Raw genomic sequence first — 26,723 nt, forward strand, 5'->3', positions numbered from 1 at the left:
ACTATTAATAGATCATATCTTGCGCATCTTGGGTTTTTACTATATATACTGGTTATGGGGCAGTGAAAAGAGAATGGGCTATGCTATCAGAGGACCTATGCTCGAGCTACCTATATTTAACTAGCTACGTGACCTTGAGCAAGTTATTTAATCTTTCTGAATTTCTGTTTGCTTGGCACCTACTTTACACAGTTACTGTGAGGATTAAATAAGATATGCTCCATATAAATTCTATAAAGAATTGTAGGCCAGGTGTAGTGGCTCATGCCTGTAATCCCAGCACTTTGGGAGGCCAAGGCGGGTGGATCACCTGAGATCAGGAGTTTCAGAGAAGCCCGGCCAACACAGTGAAATCCCGTCTCTACAAACACACAAAAATTAGCCAGGCATGATGGCGGGTGCCTGTAATCCCAGCAACTCTGGAGGCTGAGGTGGGAAAATTACTTGAACCCGGGAGGCAGAGGTTGCCATGAGCAGAGATCACGCCACTGCACTCCAGCCTGGGCGATAGAGTGAGACTTCGTCTCAAAACAAAACAAAAAAAGAAAAAGAAAAAGAAAAAGAACTGTAAAATGTAGTCATTATTGTGCCAAACATCCAGTATTATATCTGGGTAATCCCAAACAATTCAATTGCCTTCATAATATTTTCTCTAGCTTCAATTGTCTTCTATCTTCTATAGCAGGAATCCCCAACCCCTGGGCCATGGACTGGTACCAGTCTATGGCCTGTTAGGAATGGGGCTGCACAGCAGGAGATGAGCAGCGAGAGAAGCTTCACCTATACGTATAGCCTCTCCCCATGGCTTGCATTACTGCCTGAGCCCCACCTCCTGTCAGATCAGCAGCAGCATTAGATTCTCGCAGGAGTCCAAACCCTACTGTGAACTATACACGTGAGGGATCTAGGTTGCACACTCCTTATAAGAATCTAGGCCAGGCGCGGTGGCTCACACCTGTAATCCCAGCACTTTGGGAGGCCGAGGCGGGTGGATCATGAGGTCAGGAGATCGAGACTGTCCTGGCCAACATGGTGAAACCCTGTCTCTACTAAAAATACAAAAATTAGTTGGGTGTGGTGGCGCCTGCCTGTAATCCCAGCCACTCAGGAGGCTGAGGCAGGAGAATCACTTGAACTCAGGAGGTGAAGGGTGCAGTGAGCTGAGATTGCACCACTGCACTCCAGCCTGGTGACAAAGCAAGACTCTGTCTCAAAAATTAAAAAAAAAAAAAGATTCTAATGCCTGATGCCCATCACTCACATGTGGGACCATCTAGTTGCAGGAAAACAAGCTCAGGGCTCCCACTGATTTGACATTATGGTGAGCTGTAGAATTATTTCATTATATGTTACAATGTAGTAATCATGGAAATAAAGTGCACAATAAATGTAATATGCTTGAATCATCCTGAAACCATACCCCCCACACCCCATCTGTGGAAAAATTGTCTTTCATGAAACCAGTCCCTGGTGCCAAAAGGTTTGGGCCTGCTGCTCTAGAAATAGGCATCCAAAAGAAATACAACGTGAGCCGCAACAGTTAGCCCAATATGAGTTTAATTTTTTTTTTTTTTTGAGATGGAGTCTTGCTCTGTTGCCGGGCTGGAGTGCAGTGGCGTGACCTCGACACACTGCAACTTCCACCTCCCGGGTTCAAGTGATTCCCCTGCCTCAGCCTCCCGAGTAGCTGGGACTACAGGCGCACGCCACCATGCCTGGTAGAGACAGGGTTTCAGCATGTTGGCCAGGATGGTCTTGATCTCCTGACCTCATGATCTGCCCACCTCAGCCTCCCAAAGTGCTGGGATTACAGGCGTGAGCCACCACACCTGGCCAAGATTTTAATTTTTTTAGCCATATTTAAAAAGTTTAAAGGTGAAATTTATTATATACTTATTTTATCTTAATATATCCAAAATATTATCATTTTAACACGGACTCACCAAGGCAAAAATCATTTACAAGACATTTTACTTAAGTTTCATAGGAAGTCTTCACAAGCTGGTGTGCGATTTATACTTGCTCACAGCTGGCGTGTGATTTATGCTTGCACACAGCCGGCGTGTGATTTATGCTTGCATACATCTCAATTTGCACTGGCCACATTTTGCTCAATGGCCACATGTGGCTGGTGGCTACTGTACCACGAGGTGCAGCTTAGATCTTTCCAAATGCTTCTGTCTTGGTTATGAGGAGATTATGTCTCCTCATAATCTCAGGATTATGAGCCCTGGGTAATGCATGGCAATAATCTAACTGCTATCTTTAATTCCCTTAGAAAACACGGACTAGTCACAGTTTGCTCCACTTCCCGGAATCATAGGGATGCTTTGTTCCTCTATTTGCACACAGTGGACAGTTGTAAATGTCTTGCCAATGGCCACTAAGGGACTGGGTCAGAGGGGAGAGATGTGGAAATCCTAGGGCAGCTTGGAACTTGGAAAGGAGACTCACATCATGGGGCAGCTCCCTGGAGAAAGCAAGGTGCGAGGTTCACTGTGGCAGAATTGAGGGGATGGAGAGGACTCCTATGTGTAAAGCTCTTATCATCAAAGGGAAGAAGGGCCGGGTGTGTTGGCAGTGGCTAACGCCTGCCATCTTAACACTTTGAGAAGGACCAAGGCAGGAGAATCACTTGGGATCTGGAGTTGGAGACCAGCCTGGGCAGCAGAGGGAGACCCTGTCTCTCTAAAAATTTAAAAAATTAGCAGGGCGTGGTAATGCACATCTGTCAGCCCCAGCTACTGGAGAGGCTGAGATGGGAGGATCACTTGAGCCCAGAAGGTTGAGGTTGCAGTGAGCTGTAATCGCACCACTGCACCACAGCTGGTTGATAGAGTGAGACCCTGCCTGAAAAAAAGTGGGGGCCAGGTGTGGTGGTTCACGCCTGTAATCCCAGCACTTTGTGGGAGGCTGTGGTGGGTGGGTCACCTGAGGTCAGGAATTCCAGACCAGCCTTGTCAACATGGTGCAACCCTGTCTCTACTAAAAATACAAAATTAGCTGGGCATGGTGATGCAGGCCTATAGTCCCAGCTACTCGGGAGGCTGAGACAGGAGATCGTTTGAACCCAGGAAGTGGAGGTTGCAGTGAGCCAAGATTGCACCACTGCACTCTAGCCTGGGCAATAGAGCAAGACTCTGTCTCAAAAATAAATAAATAAATAAATAAAAAACCCAAAAAGTGGGGATGGGGAAGAAATTCGGCCAACCACTCATCTAAAGTGATGGGGAGAAGCACTGAAATGAAGCCTGCCTAGCAGTAGAAGGTCAGGTCGGTTTTTCTGGCACTGGGCCGGCTCCCTGTGAGACAGGATATCTACAGTCTCACAAGCCTCAAGAGAACCAAATAAGGAAGGGCCACACCTCAGCCATTCCATTCTAGTGAAAATCCACTCTATTTTTATGAAGGTCAAGAGAAAGAGTCCAGAATCTTTCCTACTAACGGCTTCCTGTACCCCATCTAGCAACTCTCACTGTCCGGAAATTCTTACTTAAATCATTCTCACTATGGCTAAAGCACACTTCCCTTTCTCTGCTCTCAAAATACTCCCCCAAATATGCATTCGGGTCAGAGAATAAATGAAGAAAATAATTTTCAAGGAGCAAGGATATGACAATGAGACTTAGGGAGTTCGGCTGACCATAAAACATGCTCCGCCCCCCATATCTGGCTATAGCGTCCTCCAGAAGAGGCAGTTCCAAGACTGAGATGAGGGTGGCTCCTCTCATTTTGATGAAGGCTTTTTTTCTTTTTTTCAGGTGAGGGACAAAGTCTTGTTCTGTCGCCCAGGCTGGAGTGCAGTGGTGTGATCTTGGCTCACTGCAACCTCCGCCTCCCAGGTTCAAGTGATTCTCCTGTCTCATCTTCCCAAGTAGCTGGGATTACAGGCGTGCACAACCACACCGAGCTATTTTTTTTTTTTTTGTATTTTTAGTAGAGGCAGGGTTTCACCATGTTGGCCAGGCTGGTCTCGAACTCCTGACCTCAAGTGATCCACTCTCCTTGGCCTCCCAAAGTGCTGGGATTACAGGTGTAAGCCACTGCATCCGGCCTGATAAAGGCTTTTTTTAAAGTACATTTCCAACTGGTGGAAACAATTTTGGAAGACAGAGCAGAAGATGCTGTCTGTGGGCTCAACTGCAGGGCAATCTGTCTATGCAACCTGCATGTGTCCACAACCAAGGCTGCAGGCATGCTCTGGGGCTGAATGCTCACGTCACCTTCCAGCTGCTCTTAAGTGGAATTTCAGGACTTAAGGAGCTACCTGGTAAAGACGTGGGTGTCAGGAAATTGCCTGTGGATTTAGGGATGAGCGTCTCAAATATTAATTCCTAGTATGTCACTCTTGACTGTTTGCCCTCCCCTACTGTGAGTAACGTATGATCTACTCAGAGCAATAGAGGATTTGGAAGCACAGATTTCACTTGGTAATCTCAAAGTGCTATATGGAATAAGCATGAAACATTAGGATGACAGCCATTTTTTCTCTGCAACCCAAAGAAGGGAAATGTTATGCTCGGAGTGGCCGAGTTTACAGTGCTGCATGAAATTATCTGTGTGGTTGTCTGCTTACTGCATCCTCCTGGCAAGAGGCAAATGGGGAGTCGGTTTGGATGCCATCAGCTTTCTCGTCCAACATTGATGCCATAGAAGCTCCTCTGTGTCTGAAGATCTGAGGTGTAGCCTTTGATGAGTATCCTATCCTCATAGTGGGTAGAAACTAACCTCCCCAATCTGCCCCATCTTATTAATATCTTTCAGTCAGCCACCCTCATGCACACCCATTTACTTCTCTGGGGGAGAGAAACACTTGCTCTAAACCTGACTCTCCATGTTACAAACCTTGTCAGGTCAATGTAGGTGTCTTTTCCACCCATCCCCATTTCCACAGCTCCAGGTCAAAAGATCAGGAAAGGCATTGCTTTGTCTAAGGCTTATTACAAATGTTCTGAAATTATTCTTAACAATATCAGTCTCAGTGTTTAATATATTTTGATGACTAAAGTATAAATGAACCTGAAGGCTACCACTCTCTGAATGTAAAATATGAAATAGTTTAGGTCAAATGTTTTATTAAAAACCTAGAGGTGGGTCCAGATGAGCTAGAGAATCCAGATTCCCTTTAGAAAGGATACTGCCCAACAGATAGAATCCTGGGCAACAGAATTTTGCAGAGGAGAAAAAAAGAGTGATAGATTTAAGCTGCCTTTCATTCAGTAGTTTTAATTTTGTTTCTCCAAGTTTTGCTAAATCCCATTCTGCAATTAATTTAGAATCTTTCCATATATATAAATATAAATATATATATGTATTTAGCTTACCACACACAAACACTATCTATCTATACATAGATACACGCACTATCAATGCCTAGATAAATAGTGCGTGTATCTATCTATGTATAGGTAGTGTGTATATCTCTCAGTGTGTAGATAGATTGTGTGTGTATCTATGTATAGGTAGATAGTGTGTGTATCTATAGATAGATTTTGTGCAAGTGTGTGTGTGTGTGTGTGTGTGTGTGTGTGTGTGTGTGTTAAGCTAAATCCTCTGTGAAGCAACTGGTACTCTGGCAAGAAGTCTTTGGGGGAAGTCATGTCAAGACATCTTAGGTTTGTCCATTCTTTCATTCAACAAGTCTTTATTTAGTGACATTATGTGCCTGACCCTGGGCTAGGTACTGGGGATACACCATGACGGAGACACAGATCTAGCCCTCAAACTGTTGGGGGCTCCAGGAAGTGATAACAAGTACAAAACCAATCACAGTGAGGTGTGGCCCTGTCGTAAGAAAGAAACTCAGTACAGACTAGGCGGAGGGGGTCAGGGAAAGCCTTGGTGGAGGGTGTCTTCCAAGTTGTGATGTAAAGACCTAAGAGAGACCAGCCAGGTCCAGGGCGCAGGGGTGTGGGAAGGAGCGTGTTCCAGGAAGAGAGAATAACACAGGAAGCCTGTTCTATAAAGCAGTGGAAAGAACATGAACTTCTCTTGTTCGCCTAATTCAACATTTTCTTGATTTTATAGGGTTGAGGACAACTGTCCCCAAACTGCGCACATCAGTAATTAAATCTATTTTTTTCTGAAAGCAGGCTGGCCAAGAGATAGTTTCTAAACTGCCATTTGAGGTCTCATTTCCTACTCCAGAAGGTGGCTTCTTTCTAAACCTCCAAGCTTTGATTCAGGAAAAGCATGTAAAATACACCAGACCACTCGCCTATAAACTCTTCGCACTGAGTCTTGGCAATTTGAAGCTTCAAATGTTGCTCAGTTAACGATTCTGCTAATTAACGAGATCTCACTCAATTTGATGGTTTCCCTTTATTGCCTCATTCTTCCAAATTCAAAGCACAAATTTGACTTTTAATGACTTTAGGCCATGGAATCTAGCCTAAAACAGCCGTAATCTAAAATGCAGGAGAACCTTATATATAGGGATATGTTAATCACAGCATTTACTTGTAATAGTGGTAAAATTATTTTTTTAAATCCCTTAAATATACTCAAATGGGGAAATGATTAGATAATAATGGTATATCAATTTCTAGAATTTATGCAGCTGTTCACGAGAATGACAATTTACAGTATTACAGTAACTTAGAAAATCTTAGCGAAAGACAATGGTAAGTGGAAAAGGAAAAATAAGATATGTAGAATTATACATGTACTATGATTACAGCCATGCAAGAAATATAAATATGAAAAATGCTGGAAAGAAATCCACCAAAAAGGGAACAACACTTGAATTAGTGTCATGTGCTTATGAGCCTTTTTCCTATTTTCTGTTTCCTATATTGCATTTACAAAGCCTTTATCATTTGAATCCTATTAAAAGTATTCATTCAAAGTCAGCAGTTTGAACATTTTCAATTCCAAGCAGCATGTACAAGGCAACACGAGACGAAAGTGTCTGCATGCGAGTTTCCCCTTCGAAGTAGCATCACTTCCCCCATGAGCAGATGGCATCCTCTCAACTCACTGATGAACTGCAGCTTCCTCACAACAAAATGTGATAGAGAATGAGACACAATGCTCTAGGACTTGGAGACAGACATCTAAGAATAAACAGCAAGCAAATGTAATAAAAATTGGCATTGAACAACAGATCTGGAATGGTAAACTTTTAAAGTCAGAGTTGGAGACACCATTCTTTAGAGCTTTGGGTCCAACAATGGTCTGTTTAAGAACAAGTTGAAAAAGGTGAGGGTCTATGATTCCAATTACTTCTCCAATGTTGCTGACACTGATGTGTTCTTAGTTGGAATTGATTGATTTCCTGCATCTCAGTTTCTCCAGATGCTCACAAGTGATGCCAATGTCAACTCATGGGATGGGGCAAGAAGGGGGTCGCTTAGCACTTAGAAAGAGGACAGAGTACAGAGATTGTTCCTCTTTAATCTCAACTGGAAAAGAAAAGAACAAACCCTTAGGCCAGGCACAGTGGCTCATGTCTATAATCCCAGCACTTTGGGAGGCCGAGGCAGGCAGATCACCTGAGGTCAGGAGTTCGAGACCAGCCTGACCAGCATGGAGAAACCCCGTCTCAACTACAAATACAAAAAATTAGCCTGTAATCCCAGCTACTTGGGAGGCTGAGGCAGGAGAATCGCTTGAACCTGGGAGGCAGAGGTTGCAGTGAGCTGAGATCGTGCCACCACACTTCAGTCTGGGCAACAAGAGCGAGACTCTGTCTCAAAACAAAACAAAACAAAAAAACAAACAAAAAGAACCAAACCTTTTTCTATCCCCTCTGAGCAAGGAATACTAAATCAATTTTAGTTACAGCAAGAGTTACTTAGGTTACATTGTAGTTAACTCCTTCCAGGCAGAAAGAATAGCTAAGGGCATTGTGGAATTTCCTTTTCTAGAAATTTGTAACAATAGGGTAGATGTACATCTGGCCTTGGATGCCTTAGGCTGGTGTACAGATACAACCAAAATAGCACACACACAAAACACCCTGGTGGGTCCTAGTCATTCTCTCACAGATATTAACAGAGATTGAAAAACGGTTTACCAAATCCCCCTTCATTCCCAGCTGGATCAAGGTCTGAAACCACATCAGTCACCAAAGAAACTCAGAAAGTTGACCAAAAGCGATTTACCTGTACTAGGAGTTCCAGCTTCCTGTCATCAAGAAGATGTACTTGACATCGGCGGCCCTCCGTCATCTAAGAGGGAAGAGAAATGGTAGTCACTGAGAGTCTAGCAGCCAGACAAAGGGTTAGAGGGTCGCCGACGCTGCACTCTGCCAGGCATATTCCTCTGGGCAAAACTTCCTCTGGGAGTCGGCACTGTATAATGCCAGGAGTTGGAAGGATCAGTTCATTCATTCATTCATTCAAAAATATCTATTGAGGCTGGGCGCGGTGGCTCACGCCTGTAATCCCAGTACTTTAGGAGGCCAAGGTGGGCGGATCACCTGAGGTCAGGAGTTTGAGACCAACCTGGAGACTGACTAACATGGAGAAACCCCGTCTCTACTAAAAATACAAAATTAGCCGGGTGTGGTGGTGCATACCTGTAATCCCAGCTAATTGGGAGGCTGAGGCAGGAGAATCGCTTGAACCCAGGAGGTGGAGGTTGCAGTGAGCCGAGATCGCGCCACTGCACTCCAGCCTGGGCAACAAGAGCAAAACTCCCTCTCAAAAAAAAAAAAAAAAAAAAAAAAGAAAAGAAAATGTCAATTGAGCACTTTCCATATGCCAGGCACTTTTCTGGGAGCTGGGTGTACCACAGCACACGAGACAAAGTTCCTATCCTCATGGAGCTTATATTCTAATAAGGGAGATGTAAAATAAATTAGCAAATACATATATAACATATTCTCAGGGGTGGTGGGTGTTGTTCATTCTTCACTTATTCTTTCATTCAATAATTGTACCCGCATGCATTAGGGACAGAGCTCAGGATCCAATCTCTGCCTCCTCTTCATTTAACCCACTTGCTGGTAACCAGAAAGCAGATGATCACCCACCTGGCAATGAATTTGATTTCTGTGTTAGTTAATCGGCCCCCTCCTTGTGTATGACCTGATTCCCTACAGCGCTGTCACCAATAATAGAAAAGCACTGGCGATACGAACCCACAGGCAAATCCAACCCCGTCCCTTGTGCCTTTCAGGACTGAAATCTCTGAGTGGTATAACAGAAAGCCTGGGAGACCCAAGTCTAGTGTTGGTCCTGCTGCTTACAAGGGGCTGCAGGACTCTGGACAAGTTACCGTTCGTCTCCATGCCCCTGTCTCATATCCAAAAATAAATGGGCTGAGCCCAGTGGGGTGCTGGTGAATATTTAACAACTGGCTTTCTGGAAGGAAAAAGCCTGATTTGTAGCATTTGCTGGAGCCTGGCATCACCCTCAAAGGAAATCCTTTGAAGAACAAGCCTTCTCATGGATGTCAACTGGTGACTGTCCTAACCATAAACTGTCTTGCTGCGCTCTAAATACCTCTACTGCGTCCGATTTCAAGCCACCGTCATGACAACACTGCTAGTAATTCCAACATACAGACACGATAGACAAACATAACCTCAAGCTCATAGAAAACAGTTAAGTGCCGTAAAAATAATTAGGAAGGGATAGATTTTTATTATCTTTGTTTGTTAACACCATGTGTGTAAGCATGTGTACGTAATTTCATTTTAACAATGGCTATGCTTTACAATTGGCACCCCACATTCCTGAAAACGTAGCAATTGGCTCTCCCAGGCTAGTATGAAATAGCTCCAACACTCCTCTCTGGACCAGATGACACATAAGTTTCCTTCCTTGTATTTCTTTAGAGGAAATCCTTTAGAGAACTCAAAGCCTATTTTATATGACTCTATAGTCCCCACTAAATACAGTTCTTTTCCGCTGTATTTAGTGGCTAACTGGCCACTTTAAGCAGATCTAAAGAAAGGATGCGCATCAGTAGATCCTGGCCTTGTCTCCTTGTCCAGCCATGAGGGTCCTTCTCATAAACCTTTCCTCAAGGAAAGATAAAAAGGACAGTCTCAGATGAGACACAATCTTGCCTTTACACACTTAGCACAGTGCCTGGCCCTAAGGGAGCTCTTGTTTTAATTAAATTTTTTTTTAGACAGAGTCTTGCTCTGTTGTCCAGGCTGGGGTGCAGTGATAAGATCTTAACTCACTGCAACCTCCACTTCCCAGGCTCAAGTGATACTCCCACCTCAGCCTCTTGAGTAGCTGGGACTACAGAGCAGTCTTGTTTCTCTCATGCGCCACGGGACGTACCAACTCTCCAGGCTAAGAATAACGCTGACATTTCTCAAGGCCTGTTAGGTTTGGAACTGCTATCCTGACGAGAATGAGCGTCTCTGCAAATGGAAGCAGGTGGCAGCACAGTCGTGGGCCGAAGGTGCCTACTGCACTCACGGCTCAGTCCCACCCAGTGGCCAGCCATCCTGCGTCCTTCGTGACCCTCTCCTCGACCCTGAGCTCCTGGAGACCAGGAGTTATGGACTGGATTGTGTTCCCCTAAAACTCATATGGTGAAGCCCTAAGCCCCAATGTATTTGCAGGTACAGCAAGATTAAACAAATAACAAGAAAAGATAGTCTCTTCTCTTCTGGTTCAACAGGGATTATTCACTTATCACCAACATATCCAAAGCTGTCATGAAATCCTATGAGAAAATTATCTTATTCCTTCCTCAAAAGAAGTCATCCCATATTTCCATCAAGTCAGGTTTTCCTTGTTTTGGGATCTAAAACAACATAGCATGTCCTGCTTACATGGGGGCTAATCTCAATGTCTCTTGATTCTGAGTTATAACAATGACTCAGCAGCCCCCAGCTCTGAGAAAAATCAAGAAAAGTTTCACATACTCCTAAACACTCCAACGAACAGATTAAACACAGAGGAAAAACTTCAATCCAAAGCCTTGCCATTCCGCACATACAAGTCAAAGCAGGCAGTTGTGGACATTTGATGAGTCTATGCAAAGTCCTTATTCACCCGTTGAACCCCTAACTTCAGGTGTTAATTGTCTTAGTGGGAAAATGGGCTCAAGTCCTATTAGAATCCATCAACCTTGCACAGAGTAAGCATCTTCACTGATTGACTTAGTTTTTAAAAATCCATCAGCTTCCTTTCAATCATTCCCTAAGTTCAATGAAAGCCATTACAATTTTAAATTAGACTAAAATAGCTGCTGCTATACCAACATGTATAAATGATTCCTTCATCAAAAAAGTACACTAGAAATGTTAATTTCAAGTTTCAATAGGGCAGATAATAGGAACTGCACAGGTACTTTAGATAAAAATTTCGAGCTACGCTGATTCAGTTCTCATTGGAAAGAACCTAAGGTCAATAGAGTAAAAGTTTTAAGAAGGAAAATGGTATCACATTCAGAAAGTTATGTTAAATTCTTTTAAAACTTTAATCATAGATTTGAGAAAAGTCTCGACAGAGAATAGGGGAGAGTTTTAAGAAAGAAATGCTGTTTGTTTTCTGCATCTATAAAACAGTTCTGAGCTTCATTTTATCATAAAAGGTTAAGGGTATAAACATGCTCTTGAGTTACTCAATCACCGTCTAATAAATTTTATGAAAACAAATTGGTATCTGAAAGACATTATTGGATCAAATAAAGTTTTAATCGCAGTAATAAAGAAGATGAAATGTATCATTTTCTCGAAATATTTCCAAGCTCACAAAGTTCACACTCACACTTAAAGGTCTTCCCTGAGGTTCTCATTTTCATCTGAAAAAAATAATCTTCATTACATAAAACAATCTCACCTTATCTGCTCAGCAATTTAAGGAAGTAACTATTTATCATGATGTTAGTATCCACCCTAGGTCTTCCAATTTCTTTCCTCTTCTCAACAGTAATTCCTAGGAAATTTACAAACATGCTCCCTATTTTAATGCCTCCCTGTAGAAAGCAAAATGTCTCTGCAAACAGCACAGAGAAGTGTCTAAACAGATTCACCTTTGAATCATCATGTTTTTGAAGGTACAGCTTTCTTTTGACAGCACTGCTGTGGTTTATTTTTCAAAAGGGAGCACCTGCCTGTTGTTCCATACTCAAGTAAGATTAGAGTATCCTGTTCTTATCATCAGTTCAGAAAACTTCACCATTCTGGGTGTGTACATAGAAAGAATTGACATCTGTAGCTTTGTCTGGCTTGCCAGGCACTCTGAAATTTTCTTTTCAATACTAACAATTGTGAAATAATACTGCTTTCCCTTGTTTTGTTCTGTTCTGTTTTGTTTTGTTTTTTTTTGGTTTCTTTTTTTTTTTCATTTCCAGCTGTTCAGACACTACTGGAGCCCTGGCATCACCGTCAAGGGAAATCCTTTAGAGAACAAGGCTTCTCATAGATGTCAACTGGCTACCATTCCAATAATCAACTGCCTTGCTACCATACAATTCTAGCCCAAGCAGAGGCCTGCCAAGTGCCCTGTGATTCTAAAGGAAATATGAAAAAGTGTTATTTTGAAAGTGAAGGGTCTGCCCCAGTTTATCCAACTTTGCTGCTAAGGTACACTCTGACATGAAGACTGTGCAGAAACATGTAAACACATTTATGATACTAGCTTCAGTGACCACAACAGACTATCACTGATATGTATCCTGGCCTGGCGTGGTGGCTCACACCTGTAATCCTAGCCCTTTGGGAGGCCGAGGCAGGTGGATTGCCTCAGCTCAGGAGTTAGGGACCAACCTGGGCAACATGGCAAAACCCCGTCTCTACTAAAAATACAAAAAAAAATTGGCCGGGCATGGTGGTGCACGCCTGTAGTCCCAGACACTTGGGAGGCTGAGGCACTAGAATTGCTTGAACCCAGGAGGTGGTGGTTGCAGTGAGCCAAGATTGCGCCACTGTATTCCAGCCTGGGTGACAGAGTGTGACTCTGTCTCAAAAAATAAAAAAAAATAAATAAATGATACGCATCCTAATTGTCATGCACGTGGACAGGGATTAAGAGGCAAAAAAAAAAAAACACAGGAGTAGATGTGCAGCGCTTTAGGCTTCTGGGTGGTTTACACCACTCCACCTCACCCAAATATGACTTAACATGTTACTTTTTTTTTCAGTTAAAAAAAGTGTAAAAAAGAAACTTTATCTAGAAAGATGAGTGACCCTATTTGGAGAGGTGCAGAGTACCCAGATCAGAGTTGGAATTTAATTTTTCTGGTTTAGGCTTAGATTGGAAACAGTCATAAGACTGCAACTTCAGAACATTCTGCTGCCCACACCACACAGGGACACGGAAAGTAATAGAATTTAACGTTTGGCAAAGTCTTTTCTCTCTCTCTCTTTCTTTCTCTCTCTCTCTCTCTCTTTGTGAGATGGAGTCTCATTTTGTTGCCCAGGCTGGAGTGCAGTGGCATGATCTCGGCTCACTGCAACCTCCACCTCCCAGGTTCAAGCGATTCTCCTGCTTCAGCCTCCCGAGTAGCTGGCATTACAGGTGCCTGCCAACATGCTCCTGTAATTTTTGTATTTTTAGTAGAGATGGGGTTTCACCATGTTGGCCAGGCTGGTCTCGAACTCCTGGCCTCACGTGATCTTCCCGCCTTGGCCTCCCAAAGTGCTAGGATTATAGGCATGAGCCACCACACCCCGCCATAGCAAAGCCATTTCTTAAAGACAGTGCAAACATCGAGTCAAAAAAAAAAAAAAAAAGAAAAGAAAACGAAATATGTCTTACTAAGAATAGTTGCTCTTTGAATTCAAAAAAAAGTCAACCCTATTTGCATGTATTGCTTCCTATCACCCTTTTCTCAACATACCACCTTTCTTTCCTCTGTGTCTTTTTGGTTTAGCTACTTGTTGATGTCCTCTGTCTCCCTTTTCTTCCTTGCCCTTTGCAAAATAATTTCTTCTTCCTTCTTTCTTTTTTTTTTTTTTTTGAGCCAGTGTCTCCCTCTGTCACTCAGGCTGGAGTGAAGTGGCACGATCATGGCTCACTGCAACTTCTGCCTCCTGAGTTCATGCGATTCTCCTGCCTCAGCCTCCCGAGTAGCTGGGATTATAGGCACCCGCCACCATGCCAGGCTAATTTTTTGCATTTTTGGTAGAGATGGGGTTTCACCATGTTGGCCAGGCTGGTCTCGAACTCCTGACCTCAGGTGATCCACCCGCCTTGGCCTCCCAAAATGATGCAGTTACAGGCGTGAGCCACCGCACCTGGCCTGCAAAATAATTTCTATGCCATGGTATATGCCTGTGCAGGAGGAGCTGAGAAGAAAGAATCCTAGTTCCACTGTTTAGAAGGTTTTTGTTTCATTTTGGTTTTTATTTATTTTTTTGAGAAAGGGTCTTGCTCTGTTGTCCAGGCTGGTGTGCAATAGTGTGATCTTGGCTCACTGCAGCCTCAACCTCCTGGGCTCAATTGATCCTCCTGCCTTGGCCTCCCAGACAAGCACTGGAATTACAGGAGTGATCCACCACAACCAGCTTACCTCATCTTTTTAAGCCTTGTTCCTTGTCTGTAGAAGAGGGATAAAATAGCGTCTACCTTTTAGGAATCCTGCAATGATTAAATTAAGTAATGTTTGGAAATTTCTTAGTGCTGTACCTGGTAACGAAGTATATACTCATCATAACGTTAGCTGTTAATTATTATCAGTTGTATGGTTTTGGAAATAATATGTGTTGAACCCATAGTCCTTGTAAGACAGGAGGTAGATACTATCAGGCTTACTTTATTTATTTTATTTGTTTTATTTTATTTTATTTTATTTTATTTATTTTTATAGACAGGGTTTTGCTCTGTCTCCTAGGCTGGAGTGCATTGGTGCTATCATAGCTCACTGCAGCTTCAACCTCCCAGACTCAAGCGATCCTCCCACCTCAGCCTCCTGGGTATCTGGGACTACAGGCACACACCACCATGCCCAGCTAACTGTGTTTATTTTTTGTAGAGACACGTCTCACTATGTAAATTCTTGGACTCCAGTGACCCTCCCCACCTTAGCCTCCCAAAGTGCTGGGATTACAAGCATGAGCCACCGTGCCTGGCCTAGAGCATTTTTATAGAAATGTAATGCAGTTGTGCAAATTGATCCTGAACCCAGAAAAAAACAAGTGTTTTTTAAAACAAAAAGTAAAAAATAGTCAATTGACCCCTGTATTCTCTTAGTTTCCTGAGGCTAATTTACACTGAAACTATTTCAGGGAAGACACTGTGGGGCGGGGCTGAGGGAAGGTACGGTGAGGGAGGAGAGCTGTTTAGTGAGATGTTCACAGGCCTGCCAAAACATTTTTTTAGTCTAGTTACCAATTGCCTACTCGTTGACATCCCCATGAAAAGCAAGCCACCAAGTTGTTTCTGATATTCATTTTTGAGACAATAAATTTACAAGACATTAAAATCAGCAATATTAATGACTCACTAGAATTGCACAAAACAAAGAACCTTCCAAGACATGCTTCAGTTAGGAAAATTACCAATACTCCCCAAACCACCTGAAATGCTATCCTTTAAAACTTATTCATTAGACAGAAAATTTAGATTTCAAAAGCCAAGGCCCTACCAGTGACTTACCGCTGACAGCACGTCTTCCCTGAGCACAGTCCCTTAAACCACAGAACACCCTGAGGATGTCGGATGCGGGACAGCAGCCCCTCATGATCTGACCTCTGACCCAGGCTGTTGTGTGGCTCAGAAGGAAATTCCAAGGCCATGACTACAACTTCCCGGCACAAGTCATTGTTGGTGCTCCCGGGTACTGGGTCACCTCAAGAGACACATCCTTCTCTCCACTTCAGTTTCCTTCACAGAAAAATGAAGACTCAAAGTCCAATCTAGGTACCCAAACATTGCAAGACCACAAAATCTCAATCATCATAACGCACATCACAGCCAGGAGGAGATGAATGAATGTCACGCAGTTACAGCAACCTCAAGAAATTTATGGGAAATACACACATGGAAAGAAAGGACTTCAGGCAATTTAAAATTTGTTAAAACATTAATCCCTGCCCTGTAATCCCAGCGCTTTGGGAGGCCGAGGTGGGCAGATCACTTGAGGTCAAGATCAGCCTGGCCAACATGGTGAAACCTCGTCTCTACTAAAAACACAAAAATTAGACAGGTGTGTTGGCACCTGTAATCCCAACTACTGGGGAGGCTGAGGCAGGAGAATCATTTGAACCTGGGAGGCGGAGGTTGCAGTGAGCTGAGATCCAGCCATTGCACTCCAGCCTGGGCAACAGAGTGAAACTCTGTCTCAAAAAACAAACAATCAAAAAAAATTAGATACATACAGATAGTGTAATGGTTACTACAGTGGAGTCGGTTAATGTATCTATCATCTCACATGGTTACTTTTTTTGTGGGACTAGAGCAGCTAAAATCTATTTATGTAACAAAAAACCCTAACACAATACAAGTTTAACTTTAGTCCTCATGTTGTACATTACATCTCTAGACTTGTTCATCCTCCATATCTACTGTGGTTCTGTATGTATCTACACATCTATGGGTATCCAATAGCATTATGATGTAAACTTCAAATATACACAATCATATTTTTTGTTTGTTTTTTTGTTTTATGTTTTTGAAACAGGGTCTCACTCCGTGGTCCCAGCTGGAGTTCAGTGGCATGATCACAGCTCACTGCAACCTCTGCCTTCCTGGGGCTCAAGAGATTCTCCCACCTCAGCCTCCCAAGTAGCTGGGATTACAGACGCAAATCTCCACACAAGGTTAATTTTTGTATTTTTTGTAGATATGGGGACTCGCCATGTTGTCCAGGCTGCTCTTGAACTCCTGGGCTCAAGTGATCTTCCCACCACAGCCTCCCAAATTTCTGGGATTACAGATGTGAGCCACCACTTTCAGCCCATATAGATATATATGTAATATATATAAAATAATATATATTATATATAATTATTATGTATATGATATAATATAATTATATGATATAATTATATGATATATAATACATAATAAATATATATAATATATAATATAATATATAATAAATATATATAATATAATATATAATAAATAACATATAATATATAATACATATATAATATATAATAAATATATATAATATAATATATAATAAATAACATATAATATATAATAATATATAATATAATATATAATAAATAATATATAATATATAATAAATAATAGATAATATAATATATAATAAATAATATATAATATACAATAAATAATAGATAATATAATATATAATAAATAATATATAATAAATACTATATATGTTTATTAATTCATCTATCTGGGCATGGTGGCTCACCCCTGTAATCCCAGCTACCTAGGAGGCTAAGGCAGAAGGATTGCTTGAGCCCAGGAGTTCGAGACCAGCCTGGGCAACATAGTGAGACCCCATCTCAAAAATAAAATTCATCAATTCCCTGTCCATACTTCACTTATACCAGGGAAATAACACTTATTACAACAGTGGGCAAGTGGGATCTACCCAAAACCTTTAAAGGCCAAAGGTTGATTGTAATTTTTTAATAAAATTTTTAATACAAATTTTTATTTTATAAAAATTTTATATAACCATTTTTATTATCATTGTAATATGATTTTTATGATAATTTTTCCCTCTGGTTTATCTCAAGCTTACTTTTGTTCGGTTCTCAAGTGATACCATGTTGAAGTAAGATGACAATGGAAGGAAAGGAGACACAGGCACGAGACACCAGAAGCCTCATTCAGAGAGGATGACCTTGTTCCTATTTTGCTCTATGACCTCTGGCAAACGATTCCACCTGTCTTTATTGTGACTCTCCTGGATTTAAAAGAACATACGCAGGTGTGGACAGGCACGGCGGCTCACTCCTGTAATGCCAGCACTTTGGGAAGCAGAGGCAGGAGGATCATTTGAGCTCAGGAGTTTGAGACCTGCCTGGGCAACATGGCAAAACCCAAAAACAACAATATGAAAATTAGCAGGGTATGGTGGTGTGTGCCTGTAGTCCCAGCTACTCAGGAGGCTGAGGTGAGAGGATTGCCTGAGCCCAAGAGGCAGAAGTTGCAGTGAACTGAGATCAGGCCACTGCACTCCCGCCTGGGCAACCGAGTGAGATCCTGTCTCAAAAAACAAAAAACAAAACACATGCAGGTGTGTCCTTCAGGTTCTTGGCTGCTGGATACAGCTGCAGCTTATACACCAGATGGAAGTTATTAAGTGAGTGGCTCTATCAGAAACAAATTAACATGACAATATTGATGTAATAGAAAATGGAAATAGCAATGCATTCTTCAAAGCTCAACCCTCTGCGGTTTTGCACTTCAAGTCATAACCCGGGCTGGCGTTTTACTTGCGGATCTTTGGAAAGCTCATCCTAGGGACGCTGCTGCTGGCAGCAAAAGGAAATTCGGTTTTCTCTGATAATGCAAAAGAGAAGTCCTGGTGTGGGGACCCAGCGGTCTATGTGATTCAAGCCACAAGTCCTCCAGGCCGAGCAATTAACCATCTCCACATGAATGCTACAGGGCAGCATGTCAGAAAACATTAATAGTCAGTCTCTGGGCCTAAAGTGTAGACGATGAGGCGTGGACCCAGGCAGGTAAGAGGCTGGTACAACAGGAAGCTCTCCTGAGGGCGTTATGGCACCTCGCTGAAGAGGAACTCCTACCTACAGCTCAGTGGGGAGGTGGGGTGCGCTTTCCACCTTCCAACCAAACAAGCTACTGGCGTGAATGATGGACAGGTGCGACAGATGTGGAAGGCCAAGATTCCGCTGGGGCGGGTCCACAATCACCCTCCTCACGCCTGGCAGCCAACGCTCTGACTACAATGAGAAGGGCAGATGGATGCTGAAAGACGCAATGGCATGGGCCCCAGAATTAGGTCCTGCACCATGGATACCATACTGGGGAGCACATGGCAGAAGCCGCTCACAGGTGGCGGGCAGGTGCACAAAGAACTCCAGGCTCCTGGGGGGCAGCAGCGCTTTCTGGTTGACATCCAACTAGCTGGACCCCTAAAATTTGGAGGAACCTGTTTCCTCCTAGGTTCTGCCACTGTTAGAGTGTTTTCTGAAAACGGGATTTTCTTTACCTCCATTTCGAGTACATTATCAGGATTTTAACCCACTATTCTGCCGGAAATACACACAATTAGGAAGATGTATTCACAAGCCCTCATTTACAACACAACTGCAGATTTTACTTTTCATCCAAGCCTGGAAACACGGATATCTTTGGTTCTGCAACTGGAGCAACCGGAGTCTCTGAAGAGCCACAGAGCCTTAATCCTACTGAGCACTGGATTGTAGTATTATTATTAATCATTATTATTAGGAGACGGGCTGGGGAAGGGAATAGAGCCTAATCCTTACAAAGGAAAGGGAGCTGGGAATCTGGATCAGAGAGGGAGTGCTGTGCAGTCTGAACAGAGGCAGAGGCTAATGGGAACAGAGATGGGTGGCAGAGAGCAGCCCTTGGGCAGATCTGGACAGAGGCCTGAAGGCCCCAGAGGCCAGTCCTGCTGTGGGTGCAGAGTGAGATTCTTCCTTCTTTACATATTGCTGCTAGCATCTGTGAAAGACAACTGTCTGAACATGGATAACAGGCTCTCTGACATCGGCCTCACCTCACCAGATCCCTTTTTTTCAAATACTCTCCTTCCCATTGCTCCTCTCAGTTTCAAGACTGGGCCACCTGGGACTTTTAGAGTCTGTTCCTCCAAGGACCACCCTCTCCCTTGCCGTGGGGCCTGGCCCGTGCTGTTACCTTTGCTTGGAGGCATATTTTTCACTCAAAGTCCAAAGCCCATCGCTGTGGTCTCCTCTACGCCATGCATTCAGCCCAGTGCTGGGGACACAGGTGACCCAAGGAGCCGTGGTCCTGTTTCTTGCTGATTACTGGCTTGAGAGAAAGATGCCACACACCTTCTCCTCCCGAGAGGCATGTCCACAGCACTATCTGGCAGCTACCCTGGGCTGTCATGCTCCGTCCTCCCCTCCCCTCCTGCTAGGACACCTAACATCAAGACCGTGCTGGGTTGCCGCCACTGCCATCATGCCAGCTCCCGGGTCTCAGTGAGGCTGAGGACACTCCAGAACGGGAGGCAAGCCCATGTGGGAGATGACTGGACCCATCTTCATTCAACGTTCAGTTATTGAGTTCTATAACAATAGAACTCAACTCAGCACAATTTACATTGACATATCACGCCTTAGGCGGGAAGGAGAGCAGCTCGAGGGGAAAGCTGCCATTGTAAAGAAGTCATCCAGCCTTCTGTTCCACAAAATCCAGCATAGCATCATCGTGCAGGACCGTCAGCCCACACCAGCTAACTGCATCCTCAGCATGGTTGTGGGCCAGCCAAATGCCAATGAAGACCCCATTATGGGGCTCCACCAGATGTTCCTATGAAAGGACATCACGGATGTTTGGGTTCGCCCTGATGACAGACATGTTCAGGCCTGCCCTGCACGACTTCACTGACCTCCTCCCAGCCAGGCACTCACGCTGTTTCTTTCTCCCTCCCCTTCCCAATACTATTCACGCTTCTGCAGACACACCAGATACTATACACAAATGCACGGGGCTGTGCGGGGGCGGACACGGTGCACTGTCGCCACCAAGGTGTCCTGCATGATGTCTGGATACCGGACCGGCGGCCTCTGACAGGAAGAGTTTGTGTTGTGACAGTGCATGCCTTGGAATGGTTGTTCTTTTTTAAAAAAAAATCTGACAAGTTGCTCTAGTAACCCAAAGAAGTGAAGGAGAAACCAGCTGCCCCACTGGGCAGATACTGATTTGCGCAGAATCCGTTTCAATGCCTCATGAAACAATAAAACCACGAACATCTTCCTTAAAAAAATAAAGACCACCTCACCTTCCCCTTCCCCAGGTTTAGCTTTGTACAAAAGACTGAGGAAGCCGCTGACTCTGCTGGGTTCTCCCTGCTCTGCCACTCCAGGCCTTCTCCAGGCCTGGCCTACAGAGAAGGGCACGGGGGACAGCCAGGAGGCTCTAAACAGCTGTTAGATCCTCTTGCATCTCGCAGACTCAGTGGCCTGCTGGGGATGCGAAGGGTGGGAAGGAGGCTCCAGGCACACATCCCCCTCCTGTCCTCCAGCTACCTGGGGACCCAGAGGTCTTAGCCACACACTGTGCCTCCCTTGCTACCCTCCCTGAGCCACACCGCTGGGGCTTACGGTGGGTCAGAGCCAGGCTCCAGAGCTCGGCCGCCCAGGGCTGTGGCTTATCCTGGCTTCACCACTTCCTAGCTGAGTGTGATCCTCCAGAAGTTACTTCACCAACGTGGCCTCCTTCCCTAATCTATAAAACAGAGATGACAGCAATTCCTACCTCGTAGAGTTGTGATGAGGAACGCTGCACATAAAAAGTGCAGAACGCTGAATGCTGAACCACTGACTGCCGCCTACACACAGTGGAGTCAGGCCCTGATCCGATTTGCTGCTCCCTGCTCCTATAGGAAGGCCCGGGGGCGCTGCAGGTCTCTGTCCCCTCATGCCAGGTCTCCTGTGGCTCTGGATGGGTGAGGAGGCTAATTCTGGGCAGGCGGCATTGGGATGGCTGTCTTCAGGGACTGAGCAAGTGCCAGGCCTTCACAAAATGAAGCTCTGGGGGCACTGGTCATTTGTTGAGGAGGGTACTTCGTTCAGACAGGAGGCTTAGAAGCCCAGCTCTTTTTCCCAGTAACTGGTTCCCAGGGCCATCCTGTGCCACCCGCACTCATTACGTTGAGAGCAGATGTAAGGAATACAGGAGCTGGCCTAAGAAAGGAGGTTTAGGAATACCCATGTATGATGTGTGGGAAAATGTCCAGGTTCTTACGCATGCACATAATTCTTATTCACAGCACATGCGTTCACACAGACGTTCTGCAAGGGCAGCTGGGAGAGGTGTAAACCCCAAAGAAACAGAACATGCAAGAAGTGGCCAGAACGTACACACCCACCTAACATCCAACTGTTCCCTGGGGGAACAGTGAGGAAAGATGGAAAATAACACCTGTTCTTCGCCACATGGAGCTCTGGCTTCAGTATGAGTGACAGAGGTTGTTTATATTTTTGTCTGTTCGTTTGTTTGTTTGGAGTAGAATGAGAGGCTTTTTTCAAAGGGAAAGGCAAGTATCTACCTTTTCTTTTGTTTTGATGACTGTACTTGGAATTTTTAGAGTAGAAAAGGATAGTTAGATGGAGCCTGGGCGCAGTGACTCACAGCACTTTGGGAGGCGGAGGGGGGCAGATCAGCTGAGGCCAGGAGTTCAAGACCAGCCCAGCCAACACGGTGAAACGTCATCTCTACTAAAAATACAAAAATTAGCCGGGCATGGTGGTGAACGCCTATAGTCCTAGCTACTTGGGAGGCTGAGGCAGAAGAATCACTTGAACCCAGGAGGTGGAAGTTGCAGTGAGCCTAGATCACACCACTGCACTCCAGCCTGGGTGAAAAGAGCGAGACTCTGTCTCAAAAAAAAAAAAAAAAAAGAAAAAAAGAAAAAAATAGAATAGTTAGATGGAGACCCCAGACAGACAGTTTTTAAAAGCCTAGAAAAAAAGATAAGGCTGAAAAAAAAAGAGATAAGTTTGACTCTCTGGATCTAAAAAAATATAGTTCATATGGGATGGTGACTTTAAGCGTAAAATTTTGATCACATGATAAAATTAAATGAGGAAGTGAAGACTGAGACATGAAGAACACAGGGTGTGTGCTGGAGAACTCGCAAAGGAGACTAGATTGTAGTAGAACAAAGTGTGTATGAGGAATATTTCCAGCATTTTTCGTGCACTACAAGTTTACAGGGAGAGAGTTGGAAAGCTGACACTGACATTTATTTATTTAAATTAGTTAATTTATTTTTGAGACAGAGTCTCGCTCTTTCGCCCAGGCTGGAGTGCAATGGTATGATCTCAGCTCACTGCAACCTCTGTCTCCCAGGTTCAAGTGATTCTCGCTCCTCAGCCTTCCGAGCAGCTGGGATTACAGGCACCGGCCACCATGCCCCACTAATTTTTGTATTTTTAGTAGAGATGGAGTTTCACCATGTTGGCCAGGCTGGTCTCCAACTCCTGACCTCTGGTGATCTGTCCACCTCGGCCTCCCAAAGTGCTGAGATTACAGGCTGAGCCACCATGCCTAGTCATGACACTGATATTTAAAACAAGGAAAGTCTAAGGACAATAAAAGAACCTTTAAAGATATGTTCAAAGCAAGAAGAGCAAGGAAGGGAATGGAAATATTGTTTGAAGCAAGTAGATGCTGGTTGGGTGTGGTGGTTCATGCCTGTAATCCCAGCACTTTGGGAGGCCGAGGCAGATGGATCACCAGAGGTCAGGAGTTGAGACCAGCCTGGCCAACATGGTGAAACCTCGCCTCTACTAAAAATACAAAAATTAGCTGGGCTTGTTGGCACACGTCTGTAGTCTCGGCTGCTTGGGAGGCTGAGGCAGGAGAATCGCTTGAACCTGCCAGGCGCAGGTTGTGGTGAGCTGAGATTGCACCACTGCACTCCAGCCTGGGCGACAGAGTGAGACACCGTCTCAAAAAAAAAAAAAAAAAAAAAAGAGGAATTGCTGAACAATCCAGCTTCTGTTTGTTTCAGTCTTCTCAATCAAGAGGGAAATGAAAGGAATATAAATGAACTGCACCCTTTCCCCAGAATAAATCCCAGGTAGTTTATAAAGTTAAATTTTAAAACCAGGTAGATGATTATTTACCATGTTTCTCTAAGCCTAAAAGCAATGAATGAGCCAAAAAGGAAAAAATTTTAGATTTGACTACCATAAAGATCATTCTAAATAATAAATTATACTCCACAAGGCCCCATAAGCAAAAGTAAAAAGTTAATGTAAATTTCAGGAAGGTACTGTGACAACTATAATGGGAATTACTACATTAAACATAAAATCATTTAGTTAGTAGATAATTACAACTTAATTAGAAGACCACTAACACCTTCCAGGAAATAGAATGCAAACAGCTGAAAAGTTCAGATCCTTGGACTCTGTCATTTCTCTTCTAGGAATTTTCCCCATTGAAACAAGAGAAATAGAATAAAGAATTATTCACAGTAATGTTCACCACAATGTGTTCACTCAAGTGCTTACGGCATCTTTATTATGTGCCAGGGATCTTACTAGATATATAATGATGAATGTGATTTTGCTCCTATACTTAAGGTACTTCTATGTTCTGTAGAGGAAATACCCAAGTTAACAGGCTGTTGCAGAGTGATCAGTGTGACTACAGGGGTGAGTATAAGATGCTATGGGATGGGGATGGGGGGACACCCTAACTCACACCTGGTGGATCCGTCAATACCCCAGGGAAGGAGTGATATCTGCAGAACACAGCAACATGAGGTAAGAAGGGATGAAATGGGAGAGAACATAGAATGTTCTGGAAACGTCACCCAGGCAATGAGCTGAAGGACACCGTGGCGGATGAGAAGGAAGCAGTGAGAAATACAGCTGGACACCGTCTTTATGAAAACAAAGAAGGGGGAGCTAATCGTCTGAGTGAGGATGGCTAAATCTCTTGAAATAGGAAATAGCCACTGAGCACTGTTTTCAAGTCAATTTCATCATGAGGCCAAAATGAGGGGAGTCTGGAGACAGGGCTGCAACAGCAAGATCCACAAGCACTTGGAAAACTGCAAAGTGATATTAAAGTAGAACTTGTCTTCCTCAATCCATGTATTTCCCCCCAGTGATTTGTAAAGGGACACAGAAGGCATGCATATCAGATTTACAGAGGGCAAAGAGGTTCGGATGGTAGCTTCAAATGTCCAAGTTGGGGTCATATTGTTTACAGTTTTGTGTCCTACTCTTCACGCACGTGCTAGAAGCCCAGCATCGGAATAAGGGAATTAAGAGGTGCCCTGCACTCTACTGTGGTTAAACCACTTCTGGAAATCTGTGTTCAATTGTGGGTACCATATTTTATACAAGAAAATGAAAGAAATGGGAGAAAGACCAAAGAAGGATAACTAGACCGGGTGAAGGTCCAGAAACCAGTACTTCCCAGGACTGAGGGAAAAGCTGCATCGGTGGCCTACATATCAAAAGCTCTAGTGGTAGCGTGACCATACAACCTACTGGCCATACCAGATACTTGTGAGGCAAAAGGGAGGCTATTATTGATTATATAGAGAGAACAGGTATAAACTAGGACTGTCCTGGGCTTACCCAAATGGGGGTTCGGGGGGACTTGCTAATCTGATGTGTATAAAGTGAAGGCGGGTTAACTTTGCTTTGGTGGGCAAAAAATAGACCCAGTGAGGGGAAATTCCAGAAGATACATTCGGATTCAATGGAAGGAAGAACTTTTGAACAAGCATCATTGCTCAAAATGGAATGGGTTGCCCCGTTATCACTGCAAATCATCAGGAAGGGACCAGAGACTTTAGCAAGGGAAGTTGTAGAAAGGATTACAGAACTCAGGGACAGACGGACTCTAAGATCCCTTCCCCCCCTCTCCAATAAGTTGGATGTATAAGACATGGATATATAGGCACAGCTAGAAACAAAGAGTTCCAAGAAAATATATTCATTCTGATAGCTGATGTATTTACTTGTGATGTTTCCTTGGTACAATATTACATGTGGTTTGGTGAAACAAATTTTTACAACGTTCACTCAGTGCTTCAGAAAGCTTACAAAAATTTTAGTACAGACTGATAGGCACAAACGCATTTTTCTACTTTTTGATGCTACCAATTTTTCTCATATAAATGTGTGGTCGAACATCCTCTATTTAAAATGTAATTCTGTGCAGAAGAGTTACCGGCATCTGTTGCTGGTTTGGTAGAGAATTCATGTGCTCAGTAACCAAGAACCTTAATAACACTTTCTGGTAACATGAATTTGCCTATTTTGTTTCAGTGTCCAGTTTAATCTGTCGTTTTAAATGAAATTTTAAAAAAATTTTGCTTATGTTGTGATCAATGGAAGGAGACAGTATTATTTACAACTATGGGTCTTATTATACAATAAGTTTTCACAGTTGTAAACATTTTATTGATACTAAAACAATAATATGTGTGATTAAAATGGAATGATGTGACTGCCATAATAGGCACACAATAAATATTTTATATGAATAATAAATATATATTTAAATAGCATATATCTTTACATATATAATTTCAAGGGCAATTATGTAATATAGGTACTATATAACTTAATTTGCATTCAGTGAAATATGTTTTAATTTGCCTATTCTGTAGAAATACGCCCCAAAAGCCAGTCTCAGGAACACATGCATTATTTGTCATTCACATACCTATGTGACAAGCAGAATCAATGTGGATCTGCCCTCAGTGGTGGGTGAAGCCACATAGATAAGAGTTGGGGAATGGGCTCTCCTTGTCATAAACAATCTTCTTTGTATATTACTACAGTCATAATCTCCATTGCCTCCCAGGGAGGTGTGGAGCAGAAAATAGTATTCTAGACCATCTGCAAGTTTTCCAAATTTCACCCTTGGGTCTTTGGTGGCTCTTGACATACAGTGGGAAAATGGCCACCTATGAGGTTAGTATGTCCTGCCAGGCCACCTGCTTTGCTAAACCTGTGTTGGATACAAAGCACTCCTGTACTAAGTGCCTGAGTCCAAGGGCCACATGCTCAGATGCCAAGTCCTGCTGTGTTTAGCAGGAAGCACTCCACACCGACAGCTGACTCCAGTGACACCCTTAAATCAGATCAAACCTCTAGTGGCATCAGAGCAAGACACGTCTGAGAAACAGGGACGCTTGAGAACTAGAGAACCACCAGTCCTACA

At 43.5% G+C, this 26,723-nt stretch overlaps 1 protein-coding gene across 15 annotated transcripts in view; it reads right to left on the reverse strand.

Annotated features, from left to right (window-relative positions):
• The window catches only part of FRMD4A (FERM domain containing 4A), a 685,957-nt gene that overhangs the window by 206,683 nt on the left and 452,551 nt on the right, over positions 1–26,723 (reverse strand). For all 15 annotated transcript variants that reach the window (XM_055352375.2, XM_063709890.1, XM_055352372.2 and 12 more), the window contains one exon: positions 8,106–8,171. In XM_055352375.2, coding sequence (XP_055208350.1) covers positions 8,106–8,171 — 66 coding nt within the window. The remainder of the gene's footprint in view (positions 1–8,105; positions 8,172–26,723) is intronic.

Source organism: Gorilla gorilla, chromosome 8, assembly GCF_029281585.2.
Source record: "Gorilla gorilla gorilla isolate KB3781 chromosome 8, NHGRI_mGorGor1-v2.1_pri, whole genome shotgun sequence".
NCBI classification, from domain to species: Eukaryota; Metazoa; Chordata; class Mammalia; order Primates; family Hominidae; genus Gorilla; species Gorilla gorilla.